General features: G+C 42.7%; 1 protein-coding gene across 3 annotated transcripts in view; it reads right to left on the minus strand.

The window, feature by feature from the left end:
- Positions 1 to 23,653: 23,653 nt before the first annotated feature.
- The window catches only part of ANKRD46 (ankyrin repeat domain 46), a 32,546-nt gene continuing 29,027 nt past the window's right edge, over positions 23,654 to 27,172 (minus strand). For all 3 annotated transcript variants that reach the window (XM_012455840.2, XM_012455841.3, XM_064384455.1), the window contains exon 5: positions 23,654 to 25,627. In XM_012455840.2, the coding sequence (XP_012311263.1) occupies positions 25,411 to 25,627 (217 nt within the window). In that variant the 3' untranslated portion in view covers positions 23,654 to 25,410. The remainder of the gene's footprint in view (positions 25,628 to 27,172) is intronic.

Consider the following 27,172-nt stretch of genomic DNA (forward strand, 5'->3'; position numbering starts at 1 on the left):
CCTCATTGAGTGTCAGTGTAACAGGTGCTATGTGGGGGGAGTCTGTTGTGCTCTGGTGTGTGGCTGGGATCACAGGTGTCTTGAAGTGCTTTAGGAATCCTGTAGGCGGGGCCCTGGCCACAGGGGTGGGAAGTACAGGGAGTCCTTGACCAAAGGAGACTTTGGAGGCATTTGTGCTGTTGGCCTGGATCCGTGGCCATGGCCTACCCTGCGATTGTCATCATTTCTGCGTGAGAAAAAGCAGCAGCTGATTCACAGTGAAAGGAAATGGCCGAGGTTCTGAAACTTCCTGTTTGCCTGGTATCTGCAAAGATATCTGTGTTATGCAAATACCCTTACTCCTCAAAACTACTGCAGGTGCGTACATACACACGCACACACGGACACGCGCGCACACCCGCACATACACACGTGCACACACACGCACACACGCACATGCCCCCTCTGCTTGGTCCCATGCAGTGGGTCTCCTCTGTACCCAGTAAACAGAAACATGACTCTACTAACATGGTAGACAGGACACGGAGGACTCTACTGTCGGAATCCCTGATCACAGATAAGGGACAGCAGCTTTGGCCTTTGGCTCAAAGAGCTTTACAGATGTCCCTTGTAGGTGAGTCTTGGCTCCAGCTCCTGGCCCACGGCAGAGCCTGGGAGAGAGGCAGGCAGATAGGCGAGGGGATCTCCCCCAGGCCCAGGATCTCCATTTACTCTCAGCTTCATTCCTCCCTCCCTAGGCTCCCTGACTGTGCTGAACGCAGCTCCCAAGCAGGGGGAGAGTCCAGATGATGACAGATGGTGATTGTGTCCCGTTGGTTCACTGTGTCCTTTTTGCAAGCCTTTCTTTCTTTCAAAATCTATTCAAGTTTGAGCCCAGCACTGCAGCTTGCTGAGTGGGTCTGTGCTTCTGAAGTGCAGTGGCTTCAGGTACAGGCCTGCCTGCGGGCTGCTAGCTGCCAGCTGCCTCTGCAGTGGGAAGCTTTATAAACAGCTGAATGTAAGCTTCAGCGTTAATAGGTGAAAGTGAAAATGACATGTGATTTCCAGACAGTTCTCATAGATTCAAAATAATTGTTCTCTGTAATGAGTAAAATCACACTCTCGCAACAGCTGAATGCTTTTCTCACATTCCGAGTTGCCTGAATTAGGGGAAATGGGTATAAATGGCTGCAAGAGACAGTTTTGTGAGCTAGACATCTTTGTATAATCATATTTCATCCTTTAGTCTCTTCCTGTCCGACCCTAAGACCTTCACCTGGGAAGTGGGAGGATGGCTTGAAAGCTGATGAAGCTGAGGTTAGAGGAAGGGAGCGATCGCCTGGCTCAGAGCTGGGCCCTCAAAGTCTAGGCCAGCGCCTGCCTGTCGTGAAAGGAGGGGAAGGAGCAGGGGCTGGGACGGGTCAAACTGGGTGGAAAGCTTGACTCTGCTCTTTAGAAGCTGCGTGATCTTGAGCAAGTTGCTTAACCCTTGCTAAGCCTCGGTTTCCCTTTCTGCAGAAAGGGATTATCATGGGGATGAAAGGGGATCCAGAACTGGAGCAGAGCATGGGGTGTGTAAGTGGAAGGTGACATAAGGACAACATATGCTGAGACACCCATCACCCTTTCCAAGGGCGCCTCAGCACTGCAGCAGGTCACATGGTGCCCGAAACTCATTTTTCCCCAGTTCTGCTGGTTCGTGGAATGAAAAGGGAAGCCAGGCTTCCTTCTTACTAGCTCTGACTGCCTTGCTTTAAGGATCGTTCACCCTCCCTAAGGATGGGATAAAACCTTCCTGTAGAGCAGACTGATCTCCTTTTTTATCCCCACTGTTCTCTCGCTGTGGCTGTGGCCTTAGCGGCCGTTCTGACTTACATTTCACTCCTGCTTTCCCAGCCAGCAGGATAAAAAACCGGAGACACGAATTCTGCCTTATCAAAATTTCTTACAGATGGTGCAGAGAGGTTGTTTCTTTTTTACCAGAGAAGCTCAGGACAAGTCTGGCTGCAGGAATGTTAAACACTGATAAGAGAAGATAAAATCTCCACCCTCCAGGCCTGGAATTTCCCCACTCCTGAGCCCTGGCTTCCCTGCCTGAGACAGAGACTGTCAGTCACCTACCAATTCCCAATTTCTCTTTCTGCTTTACCAAAAGTACTTGATTTGGGATGGGGGTGTGGGGTGGTGTGCAGCAATACATCCAAGTAAAAGACCGTACTTCCCAAATCTCTTGAAACTCAGGACAGCCAATGAGGTATAAATGAAAATTGTTGGGGCTGGGTCCTAAAAGCGTCTCTCTTTTTTTTGAGACAGAGTCTCACTTTGTCATCCAGGCTGGCGTGCAGCGGCAGGATCACAGCTGTAAAATCAAAAATGTCAAAGACAGGTCTCAATCAATTTAGAACGTTTGTTTTGCCAAGCTTAAGGGCACATCCTTAACCTCAGAAGATCCTGATGGCATGCACCCAAGGTGGTTGGTGCCCAGCTTGGTTTTATACATTTTAGGGAGCACCAGGCATCAATCAATATGTGTAAGACGTACATTGGTTTGGTCTGGAAAGGTGGGACAACTGAAAGCTGGGACTTCCAAGTCATAGGTGGATTCAAAGATTTTTCTCATTGGCAATTGGTTGAAAGAGTTATTATCAATAGAAAAGAATGTCTGGGTTCTGATGAGGGAGAAGGGTAGAAGGAGGCATGTCTGACTCCCCCTTCCCATCATGGCCTGAACTAGTTTTTCAGGTTGACTTTGAAATGCCCTTGGCTGAGAGGAAGTGTCCATTCAGATGCCTGGGGAGCCTTAGAGTTTTATTTTTGGTTTACGGGCTCCGTGCAGCCCTCACCTCCTGGGCTCAGGTGATCCTCCCATCTCAGCCTCTTGAGTAGCTGAAACCACAGGTGTGTGCCACCACACCTGGCTAATTTATTTATTTATTTGGTAGATATGGGGTCTTGCCATGTTGCCCAGGCTGATTTTGAATTCCTGGGCTCAAGTTATCCTCCTGTTACTGGAAAGGGATCCTGATCCAGACCCCAAGAGAAGGTTCTTGGATCTCACACAAGAAAGACTTTGAGGTGAATCCATAAAGTAAAAGCAAGTTTACTAGGCAAGTAAAGGAATAAAGAATGGCTGCTCCATAGGCAGAGCAGCTTCCAGGGCTGCTGGGTGCCCGCTTTTATGCTTATTTCTTGATTATATGCCAAACAAGGGTGGATTATTCATGAGTTTTACAGAAAAGGGGTGGGCAATTCTCAGAGCTGAGGGTTCATCCCATTTTTAGACCATATAGGGTAACTTCCAGATGTTGCCATGACATCTGTAAACTGTCATGGTGCTGATGAGAGTGTCTTTCAGCATGCTAAGGCATTATAATTAGCATATAATGAGCAATGAGGACAGCCAGAGGTCACTCCTGTTATCCTGATTTTGGTGGGTTTTAGCCAGCTTCTTTATAGTAGCCTGTTTTATCAGCAAGGTCTTTGTGACCTGTATCTTGTGCCATCCTGTGACTTAGGATGACTGACCTGGGAATGCAGCCTACTAGCTAGGTCTCAGCCTTATTTTACCCAGCCCCTACTCAAGATAGAGTCCCTCTGGTTCAAATGCCTCTGGAACTCCCACCTCAGCCTCCCAAAGTGCTGGGATTACAGGCTTGAGCCACTGCACCTGGCCTTAAAAGCTTCTTAAAAGGATCTAAGAAATGTGCTGTTCACCCTCCCCACCCTCTTTCCTAACCATGAAACGCTAATGAAATGGCTGGAGTTCTAGCAACCATATTGGGCCATGAGGCAGCCTTGAAAAAGGAAGCCACAAACTAAAACATCAACTCTCAACCTTTAATGCTTAGAAAAGAAAAAGTATCCCCTGACATCCAGGAAATGGCCTGACAGTTTGGGCTAGGGTTTAATCTTATTAAAAGTTTGCCTGGCTATTCTCACAGACACCGACATCAGTTGCCACTCTGCAACTGTGAATGAAGAGGTCAAGAGACCCCTTCATAACTCTGTCAAAGCACATACAAAAAAATCCCCACAAAACACTAAACACATCCCCTCCTGGCTCATTAAGTGACAGCGGCTTCCTTATCAACTACAACTGCAGCCTTGATCCTGCCTGCTGTCCTTGCAGATAAGATTTACTAACATACCCAGCCACAGAATTGTCCCATTTCCAGAGAGCAGTCAATGCAGAGCAAGCCCTTCCCTCCTAGACCCTCCCCCAATGCACCTAACCAAAGCCCAAAGCCTGTAAGTCCTTTCGAACACCTTTTTACTGAAATGGTTCCCCCATGGTGGCTTCCTCATTGCAACCAGTAATAAGGCCAACTTGTTCAACTACCGGTTTGCAAATAAATCACTTGGGGATTTGTTAAAATGCAGGCCGTGGCTCAGTAGGTCTGGAGTAGAGCTCATTCTGTGTTTCCAACAAGCACCCGGTGAGGCACCTGCTGCTGGACCGTGGTCCCACTTTGGGTAGCAAGGCAGTGAAGGGTGGTGGACTAGAACGCTGGACATGCTGAACCTTGACCACGGGACTACCGTATGCATCCTGTTCTGTTTCCCAGCGAAAATATGCCTGTGTTTCATGTAAACCACTGCTAAGTATGTCTGCTACTAGCAACTGAACCAACACATTGTCCTTGCCCTTAGCAAAATGTGTGGTTACAATTAGGTGTGTGCAGGCCTAAACCAGGCTTGGGGATTTATGGACCAAATGTGATGCCTTTGAGGTGACACCGCGAGTAGTCCGAGAAGCCGAGTCACTCCGCTTAGTGGACAGGTGGAAAATTCCTAAGCCGGCTCCAGGTTGGGCTGAGGACTAGAGATCTCAGAGGCTCCACCTGCCTGTTCAATTGCAGGTGTGTGGGCCTGGCCCCACCTTGCCTTCCCGCTCCATTGCTCACCATTCCACACCTAAGGGTGCCATGATGTTTTGTACCCCCTTGCCTCTGCCTTTGCTGTTCCCTTTGCCAGGGATGCCCTTCCCACCTTCCTCCATGTGGCTGACCCTCCCTCAGCTCTGCTTCCAGGCTGTCTCTCCTGGTCGCCGAAGGCTGGCTAGGTGCCTCTTTTTGCTCCCAGGCCACCCTGTGCCTTTCTCTGCCCAGCTATGTAGCGGTTACTTTGTAATCATCTTCCCACTGGTCATTGGCTTCTAGAGGGCAGGGATCGTGGTCTGGGCTATTCATCACTGCATCCTCTGACATAGTCCCCAGCACTTGAGAACTATGAAACTGCACCAAAGGCTCCAGCTCCCTCCAGCCTGCCCTTAACCTCGAGCCATCTGAAGGGAGATTATGAGACAAGAGTAACAGAAACCCTTCCCTAATGTTTTCCTCATTTAGGTTATGTGAAGCTGGCAGTTCCCAAGGGCTTTAGACTCGAAACTGTGGGCCATGTCCCCTTCGGAAACTTGGTCCCCAAGAGAAATGTATGCTTCTGAAAACCACAGGTGCATGAATCAGTGTTTGGTAAATGACTACTAAACCGAAAGTCTGGACTTACCTGTATCTTGGCTTCTCAAACTTGAATATGCTCATCATCTAGATAGCAAAAGCATTCCTACATGCCTGCCAGCGCTGGTGTCACCCGGAGCCTCTCGGAAAGGCTCATCAGAAACCACCCCGGAACGACTGAGGCAGAATCTCTGGGCGCGGGACCCAGGCCTCAGCATAAAACTCCAGGTGATGGAAGAGCTCCCACCCAACAGGTGTGTTGACATTGTTGTAGGTGACTGACATCATTTCCCGTCTCACAACTCCACCTCCACTAAGAAAAGCCGTGGAAAATGGAGACTTTGGGCTGGATGTGGTTCATCCCTGTAATCCTAGTGCTTTGGGAGGCTGAGGCAGGAGGAGCGCTTGAGGCCAGGAATTTGAGACCAGTCTAAGCAACATGGTGTCTCTACAAAAAATTAAATTTATTCTTTTCTCTTTTTTAGTTTTCATTTTTATTTTTTATTTTACATGGCTCACTGCAGCCCTGACCTCCCGTGCTCAAGCGATCCTGTCTCAACCTCTCAAGTAGCTGGGAGCACAGGCATGCACCACACACCTGGCTAATATTCGTTTTCTTTTCTTTCTTTTTTTTTTTTCAAGAGACAGAATCTTACTATGTTGCTCAGGCCCTGTTGACCAGGAAAAAAAATTTTTTTTGTTTTAAAGAAAAAGAAAGAAAAGAAAAAGAGACTGAGAAACCACAGAAAGAAGTGCTGATGATAATGCCTGCTTGCTGGTGGTTACGATGATCATAGTAGTGTACATTTTGTGTGCCTGAAGCCTGCAACTATATAAATGTGTGGGGAAATACTTGTAAAGACATAAGCTATTAATAAAATAAGCTAAAATCATAGTCGCTGGACTATGACTAATTTTTCTCCTTTCTCTCATTTAAAATAAATATTTGTATGATGTGTATAATAGAAAAATACATGCATTCAATTTTAAAAAGATATTCTTATTTTACACTTTACCGGATAAAAGAGGTTGTGGATTGGGATGGGTCAGTACCCTTGTGACAACTCAAAAATGGAGATCTTAACCCTTTCTCAACCAACATTGGGGGACAGGCAGGCGTGTGAGGTGTCAACACCACTGGGGTAGTTTTTGGAAAAATTTCAGTGCAAGAGACAAAAGCCAAACTCAAACTGGCCTAAGCCAAAATAAGTAGGAAAGAGAGAAGTGGGGACAGGGAGGAAGAAAGAAAGAGGAAAGGAAAGAAAAAGAGGAAATGTTAAAAGGCAAAATTACAACAAATTTAGTTAAATGATCGAGTTGGCTTTTATTTGTAATTCATGAATTAGGGCAGCATCTCCTTTCAAACTTTAAGAAAAGTGTTCTGATGAGCTGAACAGAGGAGCTTGGCTTTCTAGGCAGAAAAGGGTGAAGAAAGCAGACACAGGGAAGAAAAAGCAGATTGATGAGATCAGGTTACTTCAGGTTACTTTCCTTATAAGGGTTAAAGCAGAGGGGACTTCCTTATCTTGCTGGCTACAACTGGCCTATTTGGGGATTTGTTTATTATCTCTCTCTGTCTTGAGTTTTGGGAAGGTCTGATGACTTAGTTTCAGTTTGGTGATATGGAACTTAGCAAGAGTGACTCCATCTTGGTTTGGTCTACTGGGGCTTCGTGCAGGAGCTCAGCCCAAATCAGTGACCTCCTATAAATTTCATTTAATAGAAGAAGCAAGCAAGGAAGGAAGGAAGGAAAGAAGGAAGGTAGGTTATAAGTTGCTTATAACTAAAAAGACCAGTTGGACCCAGGAGCTCTGAGGTTGCTTTCAGGCCTCTGTCCATCTCTTAGTTTTCTATCCTCAGACAGGCTCTGCCCTGCACTGCAGTCTAGCAGTGTTGGTCAGAGGTAACTGACTGGCCCAGCTTGGGCTATGTGTCCTTCCCTGTGGCCAGAGAGATGTACCTCTGTGATGGCCAGGCTTGGGTCACGTACTCCCTCCCCTACCAGGATCACATGAAAAGAGAGGGGAGAAGAGCTGCTTCCCCCCAAAGGAAAACTGAAGTGCTATTTGGTTGCTGGGCAGACCAGTAAAATGACACTATCTGCTCCAATGGCTTGGGTTGTTGGTGCTCGGCAGGTTTGCCGCAGGTCATTTTTCTGGTTTGGATAAGACTGAGGGTGACTGCAGGCTTCCGAGAGGAAAGCTGCCATCGGGGCTGTGAGGGGAGGGTGATTCTTACTCACCAAGGTTAACACTGTGCACACTGTTCTCCGAGGAAGTGGGAATTTCCACATGGTGAGATCTCTTCCCTGTACAATGAATTACTATCTTGATGAGAAACCCGTGGGCAGCTGGTTGAGAAGAGAAAGGTATTCTCTGAATGAGAGGGAATTTACCACTTCCTTTCAATGGTGACAGTTTTTTCTGGTGTCACTGCAGGGTGTGGATTGATTCATATACAAATCCACATATCTATGTCGACACCATCCTGCTAGCCTCTGCAAAATGCATGCCTGGAGACCATTTCTGCTGCCCAGGAGATGTCACCTTTGTCACCATCACTCACTCTCCACTACTCCCACATCCTGTAGGGCCCAGGCACGTGGGTGGGGAGCTCCCCAGCTGGAGGCCAGATTAGAGGTCTCTGTGTGGTGGGGATGGGGAGGGTGAGGATGGGAGCAGGGAAGTAAGCCACTGGCAGAGGTCAAAATTCCATCCAGGATCTGTCCTGGGCCTCTCCCGGACTGCTGCTTCCAACATTGAATTTCTAACCTGGGTCTCTAAGGTTATGAATGTCTCATCACACATCCTGGGGTGTTCAGACATGTCTCCCCTGGGCCCCCAGCTGGGCTCGTGGCCATGACCATTGTCCTCGGAGTTCCAGCCTCCCAACAAAGGGACAGAAGAAACACAAGGCCCACTTTTCTGGATTCTGAGTTGGAGCCAAGAAACTCAATCAGTTGCTTCCTTCCCACTGAATTATCCCCCAAGGACCCTGAGCCCCTCCAGTCTCCTCCAGAGGCCTGTAGCTGCCCCAGCTCCCCATGAGAGATACCTGGCTCTTTCCTACCCAAAGTAAAACACGGGCCTTTCCCTGGGCTGCACTGAGCTCCTGTGAGTGGCTGGGGAGCTGAGGAGGTGTGAAGAGCGAGTGCTGAGGCAAGAGGTGTCCCCTGCCACCAGGTACCAAGGCCTTCTGCCGGATCACCAGACCTGACCCCTGGTTCCACCGGCCGCCTATGCAGCATCTGCCCTGACATCAACAGCTGACCTCCTGCAGGGCCCAAGGAAACCGAATTGTGGGTAAAAGAAAATGCTATTTTTTATTTTGTTTTATTTTTATAAATTTTCCTGGAGACAGTCTTGCTATGTTGCCCAGGCTGGGCTTGATCTCCTGACTTTCAGTGCTCCTTCTGCCTCGGCCTCCTGTGCTGAAGTTACAGGTGTGAACCATCATGCCTGGCCAAGAAGTGAATTTGTAAAAGACATGCGGAAAGGCCTGGTGCAAAGCTAATAGCGAAAAAAATTTTCAACGTTTGCTGTAGAAACTAAAGAAACTCACAATATTTTGCTCTCTATTGAATCATTTCCATCAACATACAAATAAACACACTTATTTTTTTGATCTTTAAAAGATGCCTTCATTATGAGTAAACAAACTAGTAAAGGAGAAGATAAAATTTTCCTCTAAAGAAGAATTCCAAATATCATATGTAGATACTTTCCCTCCAGGAGGCCGAGCTTAAATTCAGTCTTTGAGAGTGGACTGGATTTAGTGACTCGCTTCCAAAGAGTAGAGTATGGAAAGGGAAAATAGTAACTTTATAGGAAAGAAATCCGGCAGATAACCTTGTTAACCAAATGATGAAGGTTAACATCACTGCTCATAAGTCATGTTGCTATCATGCACCTGCTGATATGATCTCATGAGAAGGGCACTTCCTGTCTGTGGTATTCTTCAAATCCATTGAATTATAAGAAAACATGAGATAAACCCAAGTGAGAGGGAATTTACCACCTGACGAGTATTCTTCAAAGCCCTTACGGTCATGATAAACAAGGGAAGACTAAGAAATGATCACAGATTGGGATGGCTAAGACATGATGACAAAATGCAGAGTGGTGTCCTGGAACAGAAAAAGGACATTCATGGGGAAATTGAAAAGAAATCTGATTAGAGTTTATAGTTGGGCTATTAGTATTATACCAGTGTGAATTTCTTAGTTTTGACAAATATACATGAAGGAAAGCTGGGTGAAGGGTAAACTGGAACTCTACACCGTACTGTCTTTTCAACTTTTCTATGAACATAAAGCTATTCCAAAGATAAGTCTATTAAAAAACAAACGACAAAACCTTCCTCTAAAATTTAAAGACGGACATGTAATGAAAGGAGGGGTGGTCTAGAGAGATTTTCTCCTATGGTCCAAGATTCTGTTATCCTGCTGTATTGTGTTTATGTGATTAAAAAAAACAGTGGGGGAATCCGGGGAGCACCATCTCTGGAAAAGTTGCCCGCCGGATATGAGCTCTCTGGCCCTGGTCTTTCCCAGCAGAGATGATTCCTTCCTGACTTAGGGCTGAAGATCTGGCCTGGGAATTATGCGCTAAATTTCTCAGGAAAAGAGCAATAAGGCCGGGCATGGTGGCTTACCCCGGTAATCCCAGTACTTGGGAGGCCGAGGCAGGTGAATTACCTGAGGTCAGGAGTTTGAGCCTGACCAACATGGTTAAACCCTGCCTCTACTAAATACAAAAAATTAGCCAGGTGTGGGGGCGTGTGCCTGTAATCCCAGCTACTTGGGAGGCTGAGGGAGGAGAATCATGTGAACCCAGGCAGTGGAGGTTACAGTGAGCCGAGATTGCGCCATTGCACTCCAGCCTAGGCAACAAGAGCGAAACTCTGTCTCCAAAAAAGAAAAAGAAAAGAGCAATAAAATTTATCCTCTGTTTCTGTCTTTCTCACTGTGCCAACTGTTAAGGAAAAAAAAAAAGAATAAGAAAAGCAAAAATGATTCACTAGAGATTGCAAGGCTAGAAAGGGAATAAGAAATGAAAACTACAACAAAACGTTATTTTAAATTTGCTTTAACAGCAACTCAGAGATGCGGGTCAACCATTTACGAGAGGGAAGTGCCCAATACTTCAGGGATGGACTCTGGGCAGGAGACAATTTAGGATGAGAACCAGGGAAAACACATCCCCTGCCAACTTGCCACTGGGTCATGGAGAGTCTCCTTGGGGAAGCGGAGTTGCTTGAGATCTTGCCAGAACCATGCACGTGTCCATCTGCTGGCAGAAGCGGGCTGCGAGTGGCGATGGGTGGGGGTGAAGGGGCTCAGCCGTGGGGGCGGGAAGCCTTTTCTTCCACTCAAATCCATTGTCTGAGTGTGAAAGTGCTTTCCTCAGCTGCAAACTGTATTTATGGCTTCTCGGAATTTTCCGAATGAAGTAACTTTTTTCCCCAGACCTTTTTCTTCACAACTGAAATTGGATCCCCACAGTCCGTGGAGACAAACAAAACAGCATGACATCACCCGCCTGGGAGTTGTCATTTAGACACCACGGCAGCCTTTTGTTCAAGATCAGATGGATGTGATTTGCCTTGTGGAGGTGGCATTCTGCCCAGGAGGAGGAGGGGATGGTTCTTGGAGCTCCGTCTTGAGGACCTGGGAGGCCAGGAGGGCAGCAGGTGCCCAGGCTGCCTGCAGGGCAGGACTGGGCAGGACGGGTGGGTGGCAGCAGGTCCCTGTGCCTCCTAACTGCAGAGCTTTGAGATGATGCTCTGTGACACAAGTCGTGACGGAGACAGCCCCTCCCATCAGGAACGCTGACGTCTGTGTCCCTTCTTTCTTGCCTTCTGAGGCTCAGGAGCACAGGACACTGATCTGGAGGTTGGACGGCCTGGATTCAGCTTGTCTTGCCTTGCAAAGCTTCCAAGCCTCAGTTTTCTTCTCTGTAAATGTGGGGAAGGTTAAAAAAAAAAATCCCAGTTCTGTTAAGCTTCAGAGATGTGCCAGGACCAGATATAATCATAAATATATAGAACAGAAAGCATGGGATTTCTCGGGGTGGAGAGCTCCAGGACCCTGCTTCTCCTCTCCCCATCATAGCTCTCCACACTTATAGGAAGGGTCCTGCCACTCCACAACTGTCCTTGGCTTCCTATAGGGAGGGCTGGGAAGAGTGGCAGGGACTGTGTTCAGTGTCCTCTTGAGCTAATAATTAAGATATTATTTAATGAAAGCTCAAAAAAGAGCTGAAGCCTTCTGGGAACCCAGTACCTATGGGTCTGACCAAGTACACAAGATCAGAGGTTGGCCTGTCTTTCAGCAAATAAATGCTTTCTAATGCAGCACAGGGCAGAGCTCTAGATCGTGCTTGGAAAGAGGAAGTAATCATATAATTACACTGATTATTGAGAGCTACTGTGCACCAGCAACACTGCTGAACAGCTTACACATGGCAGCTGTTCCCCTGGTTAGCACTACCATTCCTATGTAACGATGATGAGCTGAGTCAGGAAGGGATATCCCCATTGAACAGATGCTGCACCTGAGGCTAGGGGAGTGGGGGTAGGTAACCTGCCCAAGGCCACTCCCTCATAGTATAGGCTGAGGATCCACATCCAGGTCTGTGTGACTGTGAGGCCCCTGTGCTCACCACCACACTTCTGCCTCCCAGTCACAAAAGAGAGGGCGTCTGCGACAAGGAGTGCCTTATTTTCTTTTTTTTTGGAAGAAAGAGAGAAAGGAAAAAAAAAAGAATGAAGGAGAGAAAGAAAAAGGAAGAGAAAGAGGGAGAGAGAATGGGAGTATTGCTTTATTGCCCAGGCTAGAATGCAGTCTGGAAATGGGTATTGAAAACCCATTTTATGCCAATAATTATGCTTAACGATGGAGACAGGAAGGAATAAGGGAAGAAAATAACAAACAAGCAGCTAACCAATATTTCATTTAAACCTATGAAATGCTATGCAATTATTGAGGAGTGATTTACTTCCAATTATGTAGTCACTTTTGGAATAGGTGTGATGTGGTACTGATAAGAATGTATGTTTTGTGTATTTGAAGTGTAGAGTTCTATAAATGTTTATTAAGTTTATTTGTTCCAGGTCTGAGTTCAAGCCCTGGATGTCCTTGTTAATTTTCTGTCTCGTTGATCAGTCTAATATTGACAATGTGATGTTACAGTCTCCCACTATTATTGTGTGGGAGTCTAAGTCTCTTTATAAGTAACTTGTCTTATGTATCTGGGTGCTCCTGTATTGGGTGCGTGTATATTTAGAATTGTTAGCTCTTCTTGTTACATTGAGCCTTTTGCCATTATGTAATGTCCTTCTTTGCCTCTTTTGATCTTTGTTGCTTTAAAGTCTACTTTATCAGAGGCGAGAATTGCAACTCCTGCTTTTTATTTATTTGTTTATTTTTGCTCTCTGTTTGGTTGGTAAATCTTCCTCCATCCCTTTGTTTTGAGTCTTTGTGTATTGTTGCATGTGAGATGGGTCTGGATGCAGCATACCGATGGGTTTTGGCTTTTTATCCGATTTGAATATATATGAGTTTAATACTGCCATTTGATGCTAGCTGGCTGTTTTGCCCATTAGTTGGTGTAAATTTTTCATTATGTTGATGCTCTTTACTTTTTGATATATTTTTGGAAAGGCTGATACTGGTTGTTCCTTTATATGTGTAGTGCTTCTTTCAGAAGCTCTTGTAAAGCAAGCCTGGTGGTGGTGAAATCTCTAAGTACTTGTTTGTTCACAAAAGATTTTATTTTTCCTTTGCTTGTAAAGCTTAGTTTGGCTGGATATGAAATTCTGGGTTGAAAGTTCTTTTCTTTAAGGATGTTGAATATTGGCCCCCACTCTTTTCTGGCTTGTAGGGTTTCTGCTGAGAGATCTGCTGTAAGTCTGATAGGCTTCCCTTTGTGGGTAACCTGACCTTTCTCTCTGGCTGCTCTTAGTATTTTCTTCTTCATTTCAGCCCTAATGAATCTGACGATTATGTGCCTTGGGGTTGGTCTTCTTGAGAAATACCTTTGTGGTGTTCTCTGTATTACCTGGAGTTGAATATTACCCTGCCTTACTAGGTTGGGAAAGTTTCCCTGAATGATATCCTGAAGAGTATTTTCCAATTTGGATTCATTCTCTTCGTCACATTCAGGTACACCTATCAAATGTAGATTAGGTCTTTTCACATAGTCCCATATTTCTTGGAGACTTTGCTCATTCCTTTTTATCCTTTTTTCTCTAATCTTGTCTTCTCGTTTCATTTCATTAAGTTGGTCTTCGACCTCTGATATCCTTTCTTCTGCTTGATCAATTCGACTGTTAAAACTTGTGCATACTTCGTGAAGTTCTTGTGTTGTGTTTTTCAGCTCCATTAATTCACTTATATTCCTCTCTAAATTGTCTATTCTCATTAGCATTTCGTCAAACCTTTTTTCAAGGTTCTTAGTTTCTTTGCATTGGGTTAGAACAAGTTCTTTTAATTCACAGAAGTTTCTTATCATCCACCTTTTGAAACCTACTTCTGTTAATGGAATACACTCATTCTCCATCAGGCCTTGTTCCATTGCTGATGAGGAACTGTGATCCCCTGTAGAGGGAGAGGCATTCTGATTTTGAGTATTCTTTGTCTTTTTAGGCTGGTTTCTTCCCTTCATTATATATTTATCCATCTGTCATCTTTGTAATTACCAACTTTTTAATTAGGTCTCTGAGTGGACGTCCAACTTGTTGATTCCCAGCGCCAACATCTGAGCAATCCACTGCACTAGCCAAAACAGCGGTGTTAAGATTGATGGTGCTTTTCTGCCCAGGAATCTCCGGTCTGGCTCCCTATTTGAGTCCGTCCTTCAATCAGCTGAATAGGCGACTCTGCCTTCCCAGAGCTCCAAACATTGGCCAAAAGGGGATCCAGTCCCGCTCACTCTGCACCAAGAACTGCCGCACCGAGGTGCCAGCAAAACCACTGCGCCAGCCACAAGAGTCGCCCAGGCGACCCGTGGGGCTCCTCCACTGGGAATCTCTTGGTCCGTGAGCAACAAAAATTCGTCTGAAAGTGTGGCATCCTCTCCTTCTCTGCGCTTTCACTGGGAGCTACAATCCCGAGCTGCTAGTGATCAGCCATCTTGTTTCTCTCTCGAGTGACTTATTTTGTTATGCATCTGGTAAATGGTGAGGTAGAGACCAAGTTGTGTGTGTGTGTGTGTGTGTGTGTGTGTCCTGTGGGGTGCTGAGGGTGGGCATCTCAGCTCATCCTTTTACATCTATTCTTTTAACTCAGAAGCACTGTGTTGCCTGTTACTACTTATTTTATCCAAATTAAATAACAGAAAAAATCATATATACATACCTGTTTTAAAAGGCTGACATTGAAATAAGTTGACTGTCTATATTTATTCCATGGCTGGGAACGTCATTTGAGCAGTTGTAAACCAATAAACCAAAGCTAGGCTACTGGCTGAGTCATTAGGACTCCATTAAAGACAATGAAGAATTTTGGCCAGGTGTGGTGGCTCACGCCTATAATCCCAGCACTCTGAGAGGTCGATGTGGGCAGATCACTTGAGGTCAGGAGTTCAAGACCAGCCTGGCCAATAATGGTGAAACCCCATCTTGATTAAAATACAACAATTAGCCGGGTAGGGTGGTGCATGCCTGAAATCCCAGCTACTTGGGAGACTGAGTCAGAAGAATCACTTGAACCAAGGAGGTGGAGGCTGCAGTGAGCTGAGATTGTGCCACTGCACTCCAGCCTGGGCAACAGAGTGAGACTCCATCTTAAACAAAAACAAAAAGACAATAAAGAACTTCAATCAGTAGAAGAAAGGGGGAAAGGAGGCTCTGCCACATAATTCTGGAATTGGAATAACTTCTTTGTAGTGAGAATGAGCTTGTTTGTTGAACAGAAGTTGCATTCTGAGCAGGGGCAGGTGTTTGGTCTGTAGAACAGCATCATCTTGGGGTGGGAGCTCCAGGACCCTGCTATTTATAGCATTATCTGAGCCAGGTGCAGAAAGCAAGGTGGCTGCTTACCTTCAAGCTTCTCTTCCACCTGCAGCTCAAGGCTAGGGCGGGGCAGGCCTTGAAAAAGTATAGAGTTTGTCAAGGAGAAATAGGATAGTTCAGAGCTCTTTCCACTGGGGACAGGAACTGGCAATTCCCAGAATGAGAATTCCAGAATGATGACCGGACAATGGCTGAAGTCGTTCACTGAGGACATAGTGCATTCCTGTTTCTTGTGACCAACACATATTTTTTGAAGATCGTAAGAAGTTTAATGGATTTCTGAACTCAGCCATTAAAACATTTTTGTAATTAGGCAAGATGATGTCACAACAGTTCTGAGGTCTTATAGTGTCTGCATAATCCTAAGGGAACAAAAATCATGAGAGAACAGTTTCATGCTTCCTAAACAGAAAAAAAACATCTGAACCGGAAAGAAAATAGAAGCTTCCATAATTCTCACTGATTCTGAGCTCTAAGAGTAGTTCTATCAGAGGAATATCTTTTGAAAGAATTTTGCAATGGTGACTACCAATATCTGAATTTTTTCTCATGGAACTCAATCAAAATCATCCTCTTGAGCCTCACAGGATGTGCATTGGGCATTGTAAAATTCCATGATTCCTTAAAAACGATACACTTCCCTGTTCAATGTAAACCTGAGATTGGTCAGTTCAGGGGTTAGAGGCCTGGGCATTTTCCTTCTCCCATCACTGGAGAGGTCTCTGGGCTCTACTGAGGCTCTATTGAGATGGGACTGCTAGAGTTCCTGAGATGATGCTGCCTGGAAGGTTCTATGGGCTCTTATGAGGCCATTGCTATGAAAAACCATGAACAGGATTTGTAATTGATAGTTAATACTTCCTCAGCATATCAGAAATTTTGAGATAGTATAGGGATGAGTTTAGCATAAAAAGCTGGAGTTTAGTCAATAAAACACATATAACATACATCGAGTCCCCACAGAGTACCAGGGCCTTTCAGATGTGGGTCTCCTTTCAAAGAAGCACCATGATGGCATAATAGTTGAGCACAAAATCACTAGAGTGAGTTAGACAGCATCTGGTTTCAAAATGACTCTACTCCCTGACTTTAGGAAACATACTTAACTTTTTAAGCCTCACCTTTTTTTATGGGGATAATAACAGTATCAATCCTGTAGGGCCTGGTACACATATAGCACTTAAATAAGTTATTATTTTTATTAATCATGATAGGTCTGTGAGGTTGCTATTATTTGTTTTAAACATGAAAACAGATTCAGAAAATGTATTTGACCAAGGTCAGTTCACATTAAGTTGGGATTTGTTGGCTCCAAGTCTACATGTTTTCTTGAATAACCACAGCCTCCACTGTCTGATCCAAAATTGGAACTTACCTAAAATAACAAATAAATGTGGATTGTTCAATAAAATAAAATAAAGAACTGATAGCTGATGAAATATGCCTGCCTTTCCCCCAAACCAGGAGATCTACAAAGAGAATTACCTAAACTTAAGTTACAGAGTAAGAATGCAAAAGCACTTTGGGGATTAGGGTAACATTTGGGGATCTCTAAATTTTATTTTATTTTCTTCTAAACTTGAATCACAATCTAAAAGAACAGACTGTGCTGGTGGAATTGTACTAACTAGGACTATCCAAAGTAAGTTACAGCTTTTTGCCAGTTTTCTGTGCCAGTGACCTAGAAACTACTTCAAAAACTATTTTTATTTCTTATGGGCTGAAATTTCGGTGAAACAGTCCACACAACTCTGACCCAGAGTCTTCAAATTTAGAAATTAATCCCCAAAGAAAAAGAGTAACTTTTATTGTGGCAGAGAATAACCTTCTCATAGCTCAATCATGGGAAGAAATAACTAACTCTTCAATACCACATTTCCTATTTGCAATTTACGATATGAAGATGCAAGAGAATTAGGCTACCAATTATTCTTAAACCTCCAAAAAGTAACTCGGCCTAGGGACACATAAAAACACAAAAGCATTCTGTAAAGCTGATGTTGCATATCACAAAATTTTAAATGTCCTTAATATCACAAAATTTTAAATGTCCTTAAAGGGATACTGTGAAAAAGAAGAAAACCATTGAAATTTGCCAAGATGTATCTATCTGTAAAACAATATATGCAAACATTAATTTGTAATGAATCCAGCAAATATCTATTTTTTAAAAAAATATCAGGAGATTTACTATGTGTATTTCAAGTTGAAATTTCCCTAGGTCAGAGCTTATGTTTAAATTGATTCTTAAACTAATTCAGACATGAAAAAATAACCCAAGTTAAAAACAACAAAACAACAATAATAAAACTTTATGGGAAAAAAAGGAAGAAGAATTTATTGAACATCCCCAAAAAAGTGATTCCTAAGCAGACCCAATGCTTTTATCCTGAGTATGGATTATTTCTCTTTCTACTCCTCCTCCTCCTCCTCCCTCCTCCTTCTTCCTCCTCCTTCCTCTTCCTCCTTCCTCCTCCTTCCTCCTTTCTCCTTCTCCTCCTCCTCCTATGTTTTTGAGATGTATCTCGGCTCACTGCAACCTCCACCTCCAGGGCTCAAGTCAAGACACGCGCCACCACACCCGGCTTTTGTATTTTAGTAGAGACAGGTGTTTTGCCATATTGGCCAGGCTGGTCTCAAAGTCCTGACCTCAAGGATCCAACCATGTTAGCCTCCCAAACTGCTGAGATTACAGGCATGAGCCACCATGCCCAGTCCTATTACCCCATCTTCACACATATTTCACCGGCTTTTCAGAGATGCTTCTAAATATGTGGAAAAGGACAAATAGGAAAACATACTGAAGAGCTTAATACCTTGAAGATATTTCTGGCACACTGGAGAACCAGGCAGTAAATGTTTGTTTTGTTTTGTTTTGTTTGTTTTCTAATACCATCAAAAAAAAGCATTTTATAATCTCAGGGCTTAAGCTGACAAACGTTCCTGCAACCATTGATCTCCTAACTTGAATCAAAAGCATGCAGCAGACAGTGAGCCCGATGAAATAACGGCTTTCACGTTAAGAAAGGTAATGTGACTAGCCAGGGCAAAATGTGGTAACATCATGGCTGCTCTTGAAACCCTGCGACCTGCTGTTCAGCTTGCTCACAGCATTTCCATGGTGCAAGGTGCTTTACAGAGAAAGTGTATTAATTGAAATGGATTTTTGTTTGAGAAGTGGCAAGATTCTCAGAAGAAAATTGTTTATCAAGAGAAGATAAGTTTAGAGTCTCCTGTTAACACACAAATAGAGAGTATGTTACAGAAATCCACATCCTCAGCTATGACCATCGGCTTGATGAAAAGATCAGTCCATATTTGGCTTACCTATAAAAGTACACAGAACATAATAGTGAGACAGTCTATCTTTAGTTATTTCACACCAGACTCTTGTAATTTTAAGTAATACTTAGAATGGCACAGTGAGGTGGGGGCTGGCGATGGCAGCATGTGAGGGAGGGGCAGTATGGAAGAGGGAGGAGCAACAGACTAGATCTGGATTCGGATAACGGTTCTGCTCCTTTCCTAAGAATGGGACCATAGTCAGTCCCTTCTCCTTGGTCTCCCCATCCCTCTCCACTCCAGATGACTTCTAATGCCCTAGCTCTAAAATTCTCTGATTCCAGTAACTTGTTAATATTCACTTTTCAGGTTTCATTCAAATGAGTCATCAGAATGCTAGAATAGAACTTAGATCATTTCATTTCCATAGTTTAGAATAGTATCTGCTTATTCAGCTGAACGTAAATCCTGTTTTGGAACACATAAAGACACAAACAAGGTAAACTGACATTTCCAGGTATGCTAGAAACCATGATTGCATTTTGAATATGAAGCAATAAAGTATTGCTTCAAATTGCAAAAGGTCAATACGTTTTCTGCTGTTATGTTTCAGAAATCAAAAAGTAATTTTGTGGTAGTTCTATCAATTCATACTAATAGCTGTCTAACTATCCACCCCCATCATAATCTAAAAACAACTTAAGTAGGCCGAATTGAACATTTAGAACAAGAAAACGAAACTAAAGATGAGGATTAAAATCAATAGGAATGAGGTTCTAGTAAATCATCGTAATGATCTGTATTACAGTTGCTTGTGGTGAAACTCAAATTTGGCATTAAGCTTTTCAGCACCTAGTGTGAAAGATGAATTCTACCTGATCAATTACACGACTTCTAGAGAACATAAAACGAAAGCAAAGTAACTGCTTAGCAGAAATCCAGTTGTTTGCAGTAAGAAGCAAAAGTTCCTTGTCAGGGGTCTTCATAAAGAATGGTGCCAACGGCATCCTCAGTAGCTTTCCTTGGAATAGATCCAATGGTTCAGTCCACGGGGTAGAAGACAACTTTTACTTCAAGTCAATGGCATCACAACTAAGTAGACAGGCATCACAGCATGATGATGACAAAAGACCCCAGTCCCATTACCTGTGTTCGAACCCCTGCTCTGCCACTTACTAGCCGTGTAACCTTGGGCATGCTATTCAAACCTGCTTCAAGTGCCTTAGTTTCTCTAACTGTGAGGCGGGGACAATAATAGCATTTGTGAAGATTGAGTTAATAAGTATAGTGTTACCACTTAATAATGGAGAGCTCAATAAAAGCAACTGGACTGGGCACTGCCATTAGCACAGTTCAAGAACCCAGCTCTCCACTGACCTGACTTGAACTCCAGGCAGATTCTATAACAGTGTGGTCCAAAAGAACTTTCTGTAAAAATGGAAATCTTCTTTATCTATGCTGCCCAAGAGTATTAGAAATGTGGCTAAAATAATGAGGAAATGAATTTCTAATGTAATTTAAACAGGTGGCAAGTGGCTACGGCACTGGACAGCTATACAGAAAATCTTCAACACTGCCAAGATTGAATAGACAGTTCTGCTCTAAAGCATCCTCCAAGCAATACTCTCTAAATACTGTTATCAGCGAAGCTTTTAATGAGTGTTGGGTAACGAGGAACTCCAGATTGTAGTCCTTGCATCTAAGGAATGTAGCCAAACCTTCCTTTGTCCCCAGGAGAATGCTGAGGCCTATGCCTCTGGCTGTGGAGCAGTCCCTGGCTGTGCTGTGCAAAGTCAAGAATGAGCAGCTGAACAGAATGCCAGCCTATGTGTGCTTTGAGGGGAGCCAAAGCCAAGATCCGCCCGCCTCTGAGAAAATTGTTTTGAATCGGCCAGGCACAGTGGCTCAAGCCTGTAATCCCAGCACTTTGGGAGGCCAAGGTGGGTGGATCATGAGGTCAGAAGATAGAGATCATCCTGGCCAACATGGTGAAACCCCATGTCTACTAAAATACAAAAAATTAGCCAGGCATGGTGGTGTGCACCTGTAGTCCCAGCTACTCAGGAGGCTGAGGCAGGGGAATCGCTTGAATCCAGGCGGCGGAGGTTGCAGTAAGCCGAGATCATGCCACTATGCTCCAGCTTGGCAACAGAGCAAGACTCTGTCTCAAAAAAAAAAAAAAAAAAGAAAATTGTTTTGAATCTACTTGGAACACAAAGGAATGAACCTAATCCCAAAGTTCTACTTTATGTAGCACAGCGGAATTGCTTCGGCCTGACAATTTTAAAGGTGTTTAAACAGATATTGGCCTCATGTTCCCTGAATGTTCTATTAACTTTGGGAAAGCTACTTCCTGGTGTTCACTCCAAGATAAACTATTTGGAAAAGGTACATCAAGATGGCTAAATAAGGCTGGGGGCAGTGGCTCATGCCTGTCATCCCAACACCCTGGGAGGCTCAGGCAGGCAGATCACTTGAAGTCAGTTTAAGACCAACCTGGCCAACATGACGAAACCCCATCTCTACTAAAAATACAAAAATTAGCCAGGCATGGAGGTGCAAACCTGTAATCCCAGCAGAATAGCTTCAACTTGGAAGGCAGAGGTTGTAGTAAGCCTAGACAGCACCATGGCACTACAGCCTGGGTGAAAGAGGAAGACTCTGTTTTTAAAAAAATAAGATTAAATAAGCTAAGCTATAGAATGGGTCCCAGATAAGCAGGAGTTAACAATTGGCAAAATCAATAAAATGATTTCACATAAATCATGTAATAGAAACACAAAATAAAGGGAAAGAAATTTATAATAAAATGTGTACTTCAATATGTAAATGCACAGGCACAACTACACTAGAAGAAACAACCAATTAATATCTGTAATAGAATGATGTTGGTGACTTAATTGTAAGTAGCACTGCTGTCAATAACAAGATTTTTGGAAAGCGGTACAATCCTTGATCAAGTTTTGAACAAAATGAAGTTGAATCTTCCCTCAATTATCTGGTGGTTGTATTCTTGGAAAATTCATGATACAGTAAAACTATACCAACAAATACCTTGTTTTAAAATGTAAAATGGAGTTTGGTTTTAGGTTCAGATATCTAAAATAGTTTGTTTTTCAAACACATGAATGTCCAGCAGAACATTCAATAATCATGTGGGATGTAGAACAATCTTTTGTTAGGCTAAACTGTCCCATGTACAATGGGATGTAAAAGATCTAAGGTCCCTGCCCACGGTTTGCCAGGAATGGCCCCAATTACTTCTAAAACCATTAGTCCAAGCCCAACATACGAATTCTACCAACCCCACCCCTGTCAAGGACTGGTTCATCAATCCAGGCCTAAGTCAACATGTGTAGGGTACTGGCTGGTTTGCGAATGGGGTACATGATACAATGTCAGTCAGTGAAACAGTTTAAGTTTGCATCAAAGTTCCCTCTGAGGGAGTCACAGGAAAGACGGTCCCTTCTCTACACGGTTATAAATGGATGTGATGCTTAAAAATTCCGTACTCACTGCAGAACCAGCTGGAGGAAGCAGCCAACAAAGAGGGCAAGCCAAGAGCACAAGGGAACTGAGCTAAAGATTTTGGATGATGTCACCCTTGGGGTTACCCTACCTCTTTATGTAAATGGGATTTATGTAACTAGACTTGCAGTTACATAAACTGGACGTCCAGTAACATAAAAAATACATTTCCTATGGGTTAAGCTGTTTTGAATTTGGGTTTTGGTTCTTGTAGCTGAAAGCACTTTGATACATGCATAAACAATTTCATAAGTCCAAGACTGAGGCATTGTTTTGAAATAAAAACATAAAAACCAAAACATCAGCAGTGGCAAGTGAATATTGTTCCTGGGCTTCTATATCAAGTGGTAAACCTGTGGCAGGCACCGCATATCAGAAGCCTGCATGCTCTGCAGGTGAGGGGCTCCACACTGCCTGCCTGTATAGTTCATCCATCGAGCCACAGGCACGCTGTGGGAGGAGGACCAAGCACAGCTCACACCTGCAGCTTGTTGCGGGGGAGGCATAAAAGGAGCAGAGCTACTCAACTTGAAAAAATAGAGCTCGAGGTAAAAAAGTAATGCTATTAGCATTTGTGTATAAAGAACTCTACAGGATGTTCTGTGGACAGATGAGGTTATAAAAATAGACTAAGTCCTTGCTCTCAGGAAGCTTACAATAAACAAGTTAGAAAGAAAATCATGTTTGCAGAGAAACAGATCAAGGAATGCAAAATACAAGTAATAAAACTGAGTATGGTAAGTGGTGGGAAAAGGAGGGATTGAGAAGGAGCAGTCAGGTACAGTTAACTATGGAAGACTTTCTGAACAAGCCAGGGTTGGGGTTTGAATATTAAAGCTTCTGTCACTGGGAAGAGTGTGTTAAAAGGGAAAAAAAGTAAGTATATAGGACCACGAGTGGAAAATTTAGTAATGTCCTGCTGAAATGGTACTAGGTGAGGTTCTGGATAAACATGGTTCCACTTCCAGATTCACGACAGCAGGGCAGGAAGAAAGAGCAAGCATAACTGGGGCTGGAGGCTCGATGTGGAATCCTCCTTCTACCAGGTCCTAGCTGTTTGACCTTAGACAAGTTACTTAACCTTCCCTGTGTCAGTTTTCTCATCTTATAAACCAGGAACATGTGGTAAAATGAGGTGGGGCATGCTAATAACTTGCATAATTGGGAGGGGCTTAATTGTGGTAGTTATCATCACCCTTAAATCTACAAGCAATTCACTCGAATTTCAGAGTATTTATAAGGCAAACATATACGAAACTCAATATACCTATTACATGAGGTTTGAAAAAAGCTGTGTTTAAAAAGCAGCTAATTGCAATCCATTACAAAATCCCCAAATTAAAAGAAAAACTATGATACACTAAAAAAAAAAAAACCCAAAAAATAAATTGTGATTAAGGGATTTATAAATACATTTATTAGTGGTATTACTGAATGATGAATGCAGAGAACAGAATAGAAAGGAATCAGCACATAAAAGGAAGCATTAATCTTTAAAAATGCTACATACTTACATTTTGACCAATTTTGCATATTTAGATTTACAAACAAATGTAAAGCTAATTCCAAATTTTTCTTCTGAATATACTTCAAATTTGAATTGTAGTGTTCTCCATTCTACAGCCAGCTGTTTTTGCTGTATTTACACAAACTATGATTTATTTTGTTTGTATCTAACCTAAAAGCTGATCCTGAAGCAGCCAGTTACTCAGGCATTTTACAACAGCTATTAGGGAGGAAAAAGCCACATGAAAGAGCGAGCCCTAGATATATAGATATAAAAGAAAATATCAAGAAGCAAAAAGAATCACAGAAATACCAATTCTACTCTAAAGCATAATTTCTAATTCTAGTAGCAATTCAATTAGCAATAATTTAGGTGCCTGTATTCCAAAAAACAAAACCATGAGTTTTTCACTACAATTCCCTGACTTTACCCAATGAATAATTATCAAGCCTTCATATTCTTTTTTAATAACTCAAAAATATAATTCATACATCACAGAATCATTAACAAAAGAGGCTTTCAAACATTCTTCTGAAAGCTACAATACAGTTTGGGGACCAGATTTCAATTTACATAATATTACCATTCATAAAGAGTTTATGACACCCAGTACAATACTGTTCAGCACTGTTAACTCAGAAATGCTCCATCCATTCTTGCCATCAGAGAATTACAGATACGGATGGGATTGTTAAAAGTCTAACAGGGCCTCTGAATAGGATTGCACATGAAATAATTATGAACTATGATAAAACTGTGACAACACAGCTAGCTTATAGAACTGAGTTTTTCACTATAATAGCATTACAGAATTATGACAGTTAAATATCAGAATTATTTTTCCCTGCTAACTATTCAATAGAAAAAGAATTTTCTGACTGTAATTCTGACTAATGGTTATCTTTGATGAATAGGATACTAGGGAAATTAGAAAGTGAACAAAATGAACTTGTTTATTTTTCACAGATATTAACAAGCAAAGCAGTTTACAAAATAAAAAAAAAACATCCTAAAAACAAATAAATATAAGATCAAATCAATCAGTTTTGAACAAAATATGGCTCATTTTCAAAAGTTTTGTTTGGTTTGTGACAAGATTTGAAAATACTAAAACTGAATAGATCCTAACAATACTAATTTGCTATACAAGATCTGAAAAAAGTACTTCAAGTTTTAAGATATCTCTTAACCCTAGAGAAAGTAAAGAAAAAGGGGCTTTTGCAAAAATAAATAAAAACAAAACCACCAACAAAAACTAATCATCTAAGATACTCTTTTTCTTTTTGAATACTTCAATTGGTCCTATATTAGGATAAGGTTTCGACAGTAAGGACTTCCTAGTCTCTTCCCTTATCTTCTATTCTCTAGTCATTTCTGCATTTTTATCAAACAAGGCTATGCGTAGGTTTTCCTACAAGGTCAGGTTGAGTCAGAGGTAGCATTAGGATGCAATATACTTGATCATAGTATGTAGTTAGTTCAAATGAACACATTGTTATTTCAAAGGATTACAATAATTAAAAATGCAAAAAGAAACATGTACCGCCCTCACTGCTTTGCACTAAGAAAAATTCTGAGAAACTAAGAACAAATATGGGAAGCCAGGAAACAGGCAATTAATTGCCTCATCTTCCATGAGCTCCTTTAATGCACCAGTTCAGGCTGGTTTTCCACGAAGGGTAGCACCCCACTCACATAATAGGCAATGCCAAGAGACAGCAAAGCAATGACGAAGATCAAGAGCAACACTCTCCAGAAGCCCAGATCCTCCACAAACTCCTGCCACGTGGTTCGGAAGCTGGAAAGGACTCCTTCACCTTGCTGCAGGTTGGGATTGAGGAGTGAATGGCTTTCCATGGCACTGTGGAAGAAGAAAGAACAAAAAGGGCATTAAAAAAAACACAGCAATTCCAAAAACATAAAACTATAGGGCTATTATTTAGAAAAGACCAAACTTACAACACTTACAAAAAGAAAACTGATACATATATACACATGTATATGTGTGTGTGTAAACTCTTACATGCTTATGTATCTGAACAATATATCCTAAATTGTAAATTGTTAAATGGTAATAAATACGTTTCCCTTGGTTTAGAATTTAGCAAAGTCAAATTAAAAATTCTATCAAAAAGGCCCTGGCTGGGCGTGGTGCCTCATGCCTGTAATCCCGGCACTTTTGGGCAAGGATGGAGGATCACTTGAGCCCAGGAGTTCAGGACCGCTACGGATAATATAGCAAGACCCCATCTCTCTATTTTTTTAAAAGATGTCCTGAGCAGAAGTCTTGAAATAGGTTAAATGAGTTGTTTCCATCAAGATATTAAATCACAACACATTCTTGTTATGTTAAATTTAGAATATTCAAAGTGCAGACTCATAATTTAAGAATGTGTTAATAAGAATAAGCAGACATGCAGGTGATGACACCTGAAGAGGACAGTCATCTACAGGTCAAGCAGAGAGGCCTCAGAAGAAACCAACTCTGTGACATCTCGATCTCAGACTACTAGGCCCTAGAACACCAAGAAAATAAATGTCTATTTGAGGCAGAGGCAGAGGGGGGAATCATGAGTAAATCTTAAAAGTCACATATATAGTGTGTGAATCTTAAAGTTAGAAGGGAATTTTTATTAATTTAATGGTCTGACCAATGAAGGAATTCCTCTTTAAATGTAATTCTCTAATAATGGAAGCTTACTCCTCAGCCTGTTGTACATGTGGTCTTGTCTAGTCATCTGGAATTCTTTTTTTTTTTTTTTTGGAGATAGAGTCTTACTCTGCTGCCCAGGCTGGAGTGCAGTGATGTGATCTCAGCTCACTACAATCTCCACCTCCCCAGCTCAAGCAATCCTCCTGCCTCAGCCCCCCAAGTAGATGGAACTACAGCTGCACACCACCATGGCTGGCTAATTTTTGTATCTTTGGTAGAGACAGGGTTTTACCATATTGCCCAGTCTGGTCTTGAACTCCTGAGCTTAGGTGATCCACTGCCTTGACCTCCCAAAGTGCTGGGATTACATGCATGAGCCACCACAGCTGGTCTAGTCATTAGGAATTCTTTAAATAGTTTCTTCCTACTGGTTTTAGTCTATCTTGTACAATAAGACAGTATGTTCATTTCTCTTCTGCATAAGGGCTAATCTAGTTGGAAATAAGGTAGCACAAACACCATAAAAACACTGATTCTGGTTTTCAGAACTTTATCAGTGAGAAATATAACCACCACAGAGAAACTGCATCTGACTTTGGTACTTAGAAGCACTTAGGGAAGAACACCCATGGTTATATCACAACATACAAGCCCAATAAGAGGGTATCATTTAGATTAAAGCCGTAATAACCATGATCACAGGAATCAACTAGCTACCGGTTATCAAAGGTCATCCTTCCTACCTAAATCCCT

The sequence above is a fragment of the Aotus nancymaae genome, unplaced genomic scaffold (assembly GCF_030222135.1).
Source record: "Aotus nancymaae isolate 86718 unplaced genomic scaffold, 86718_ANA_hifiasm-v0.15.2.pri h1tg000036l, whole genome shotgun sequence".
Lineage (NCBI taxonomy): Eukaryota > Metazoa > Chordata > Mammalia > Primates > Aotidae > Aotus > Aotus nancymaae.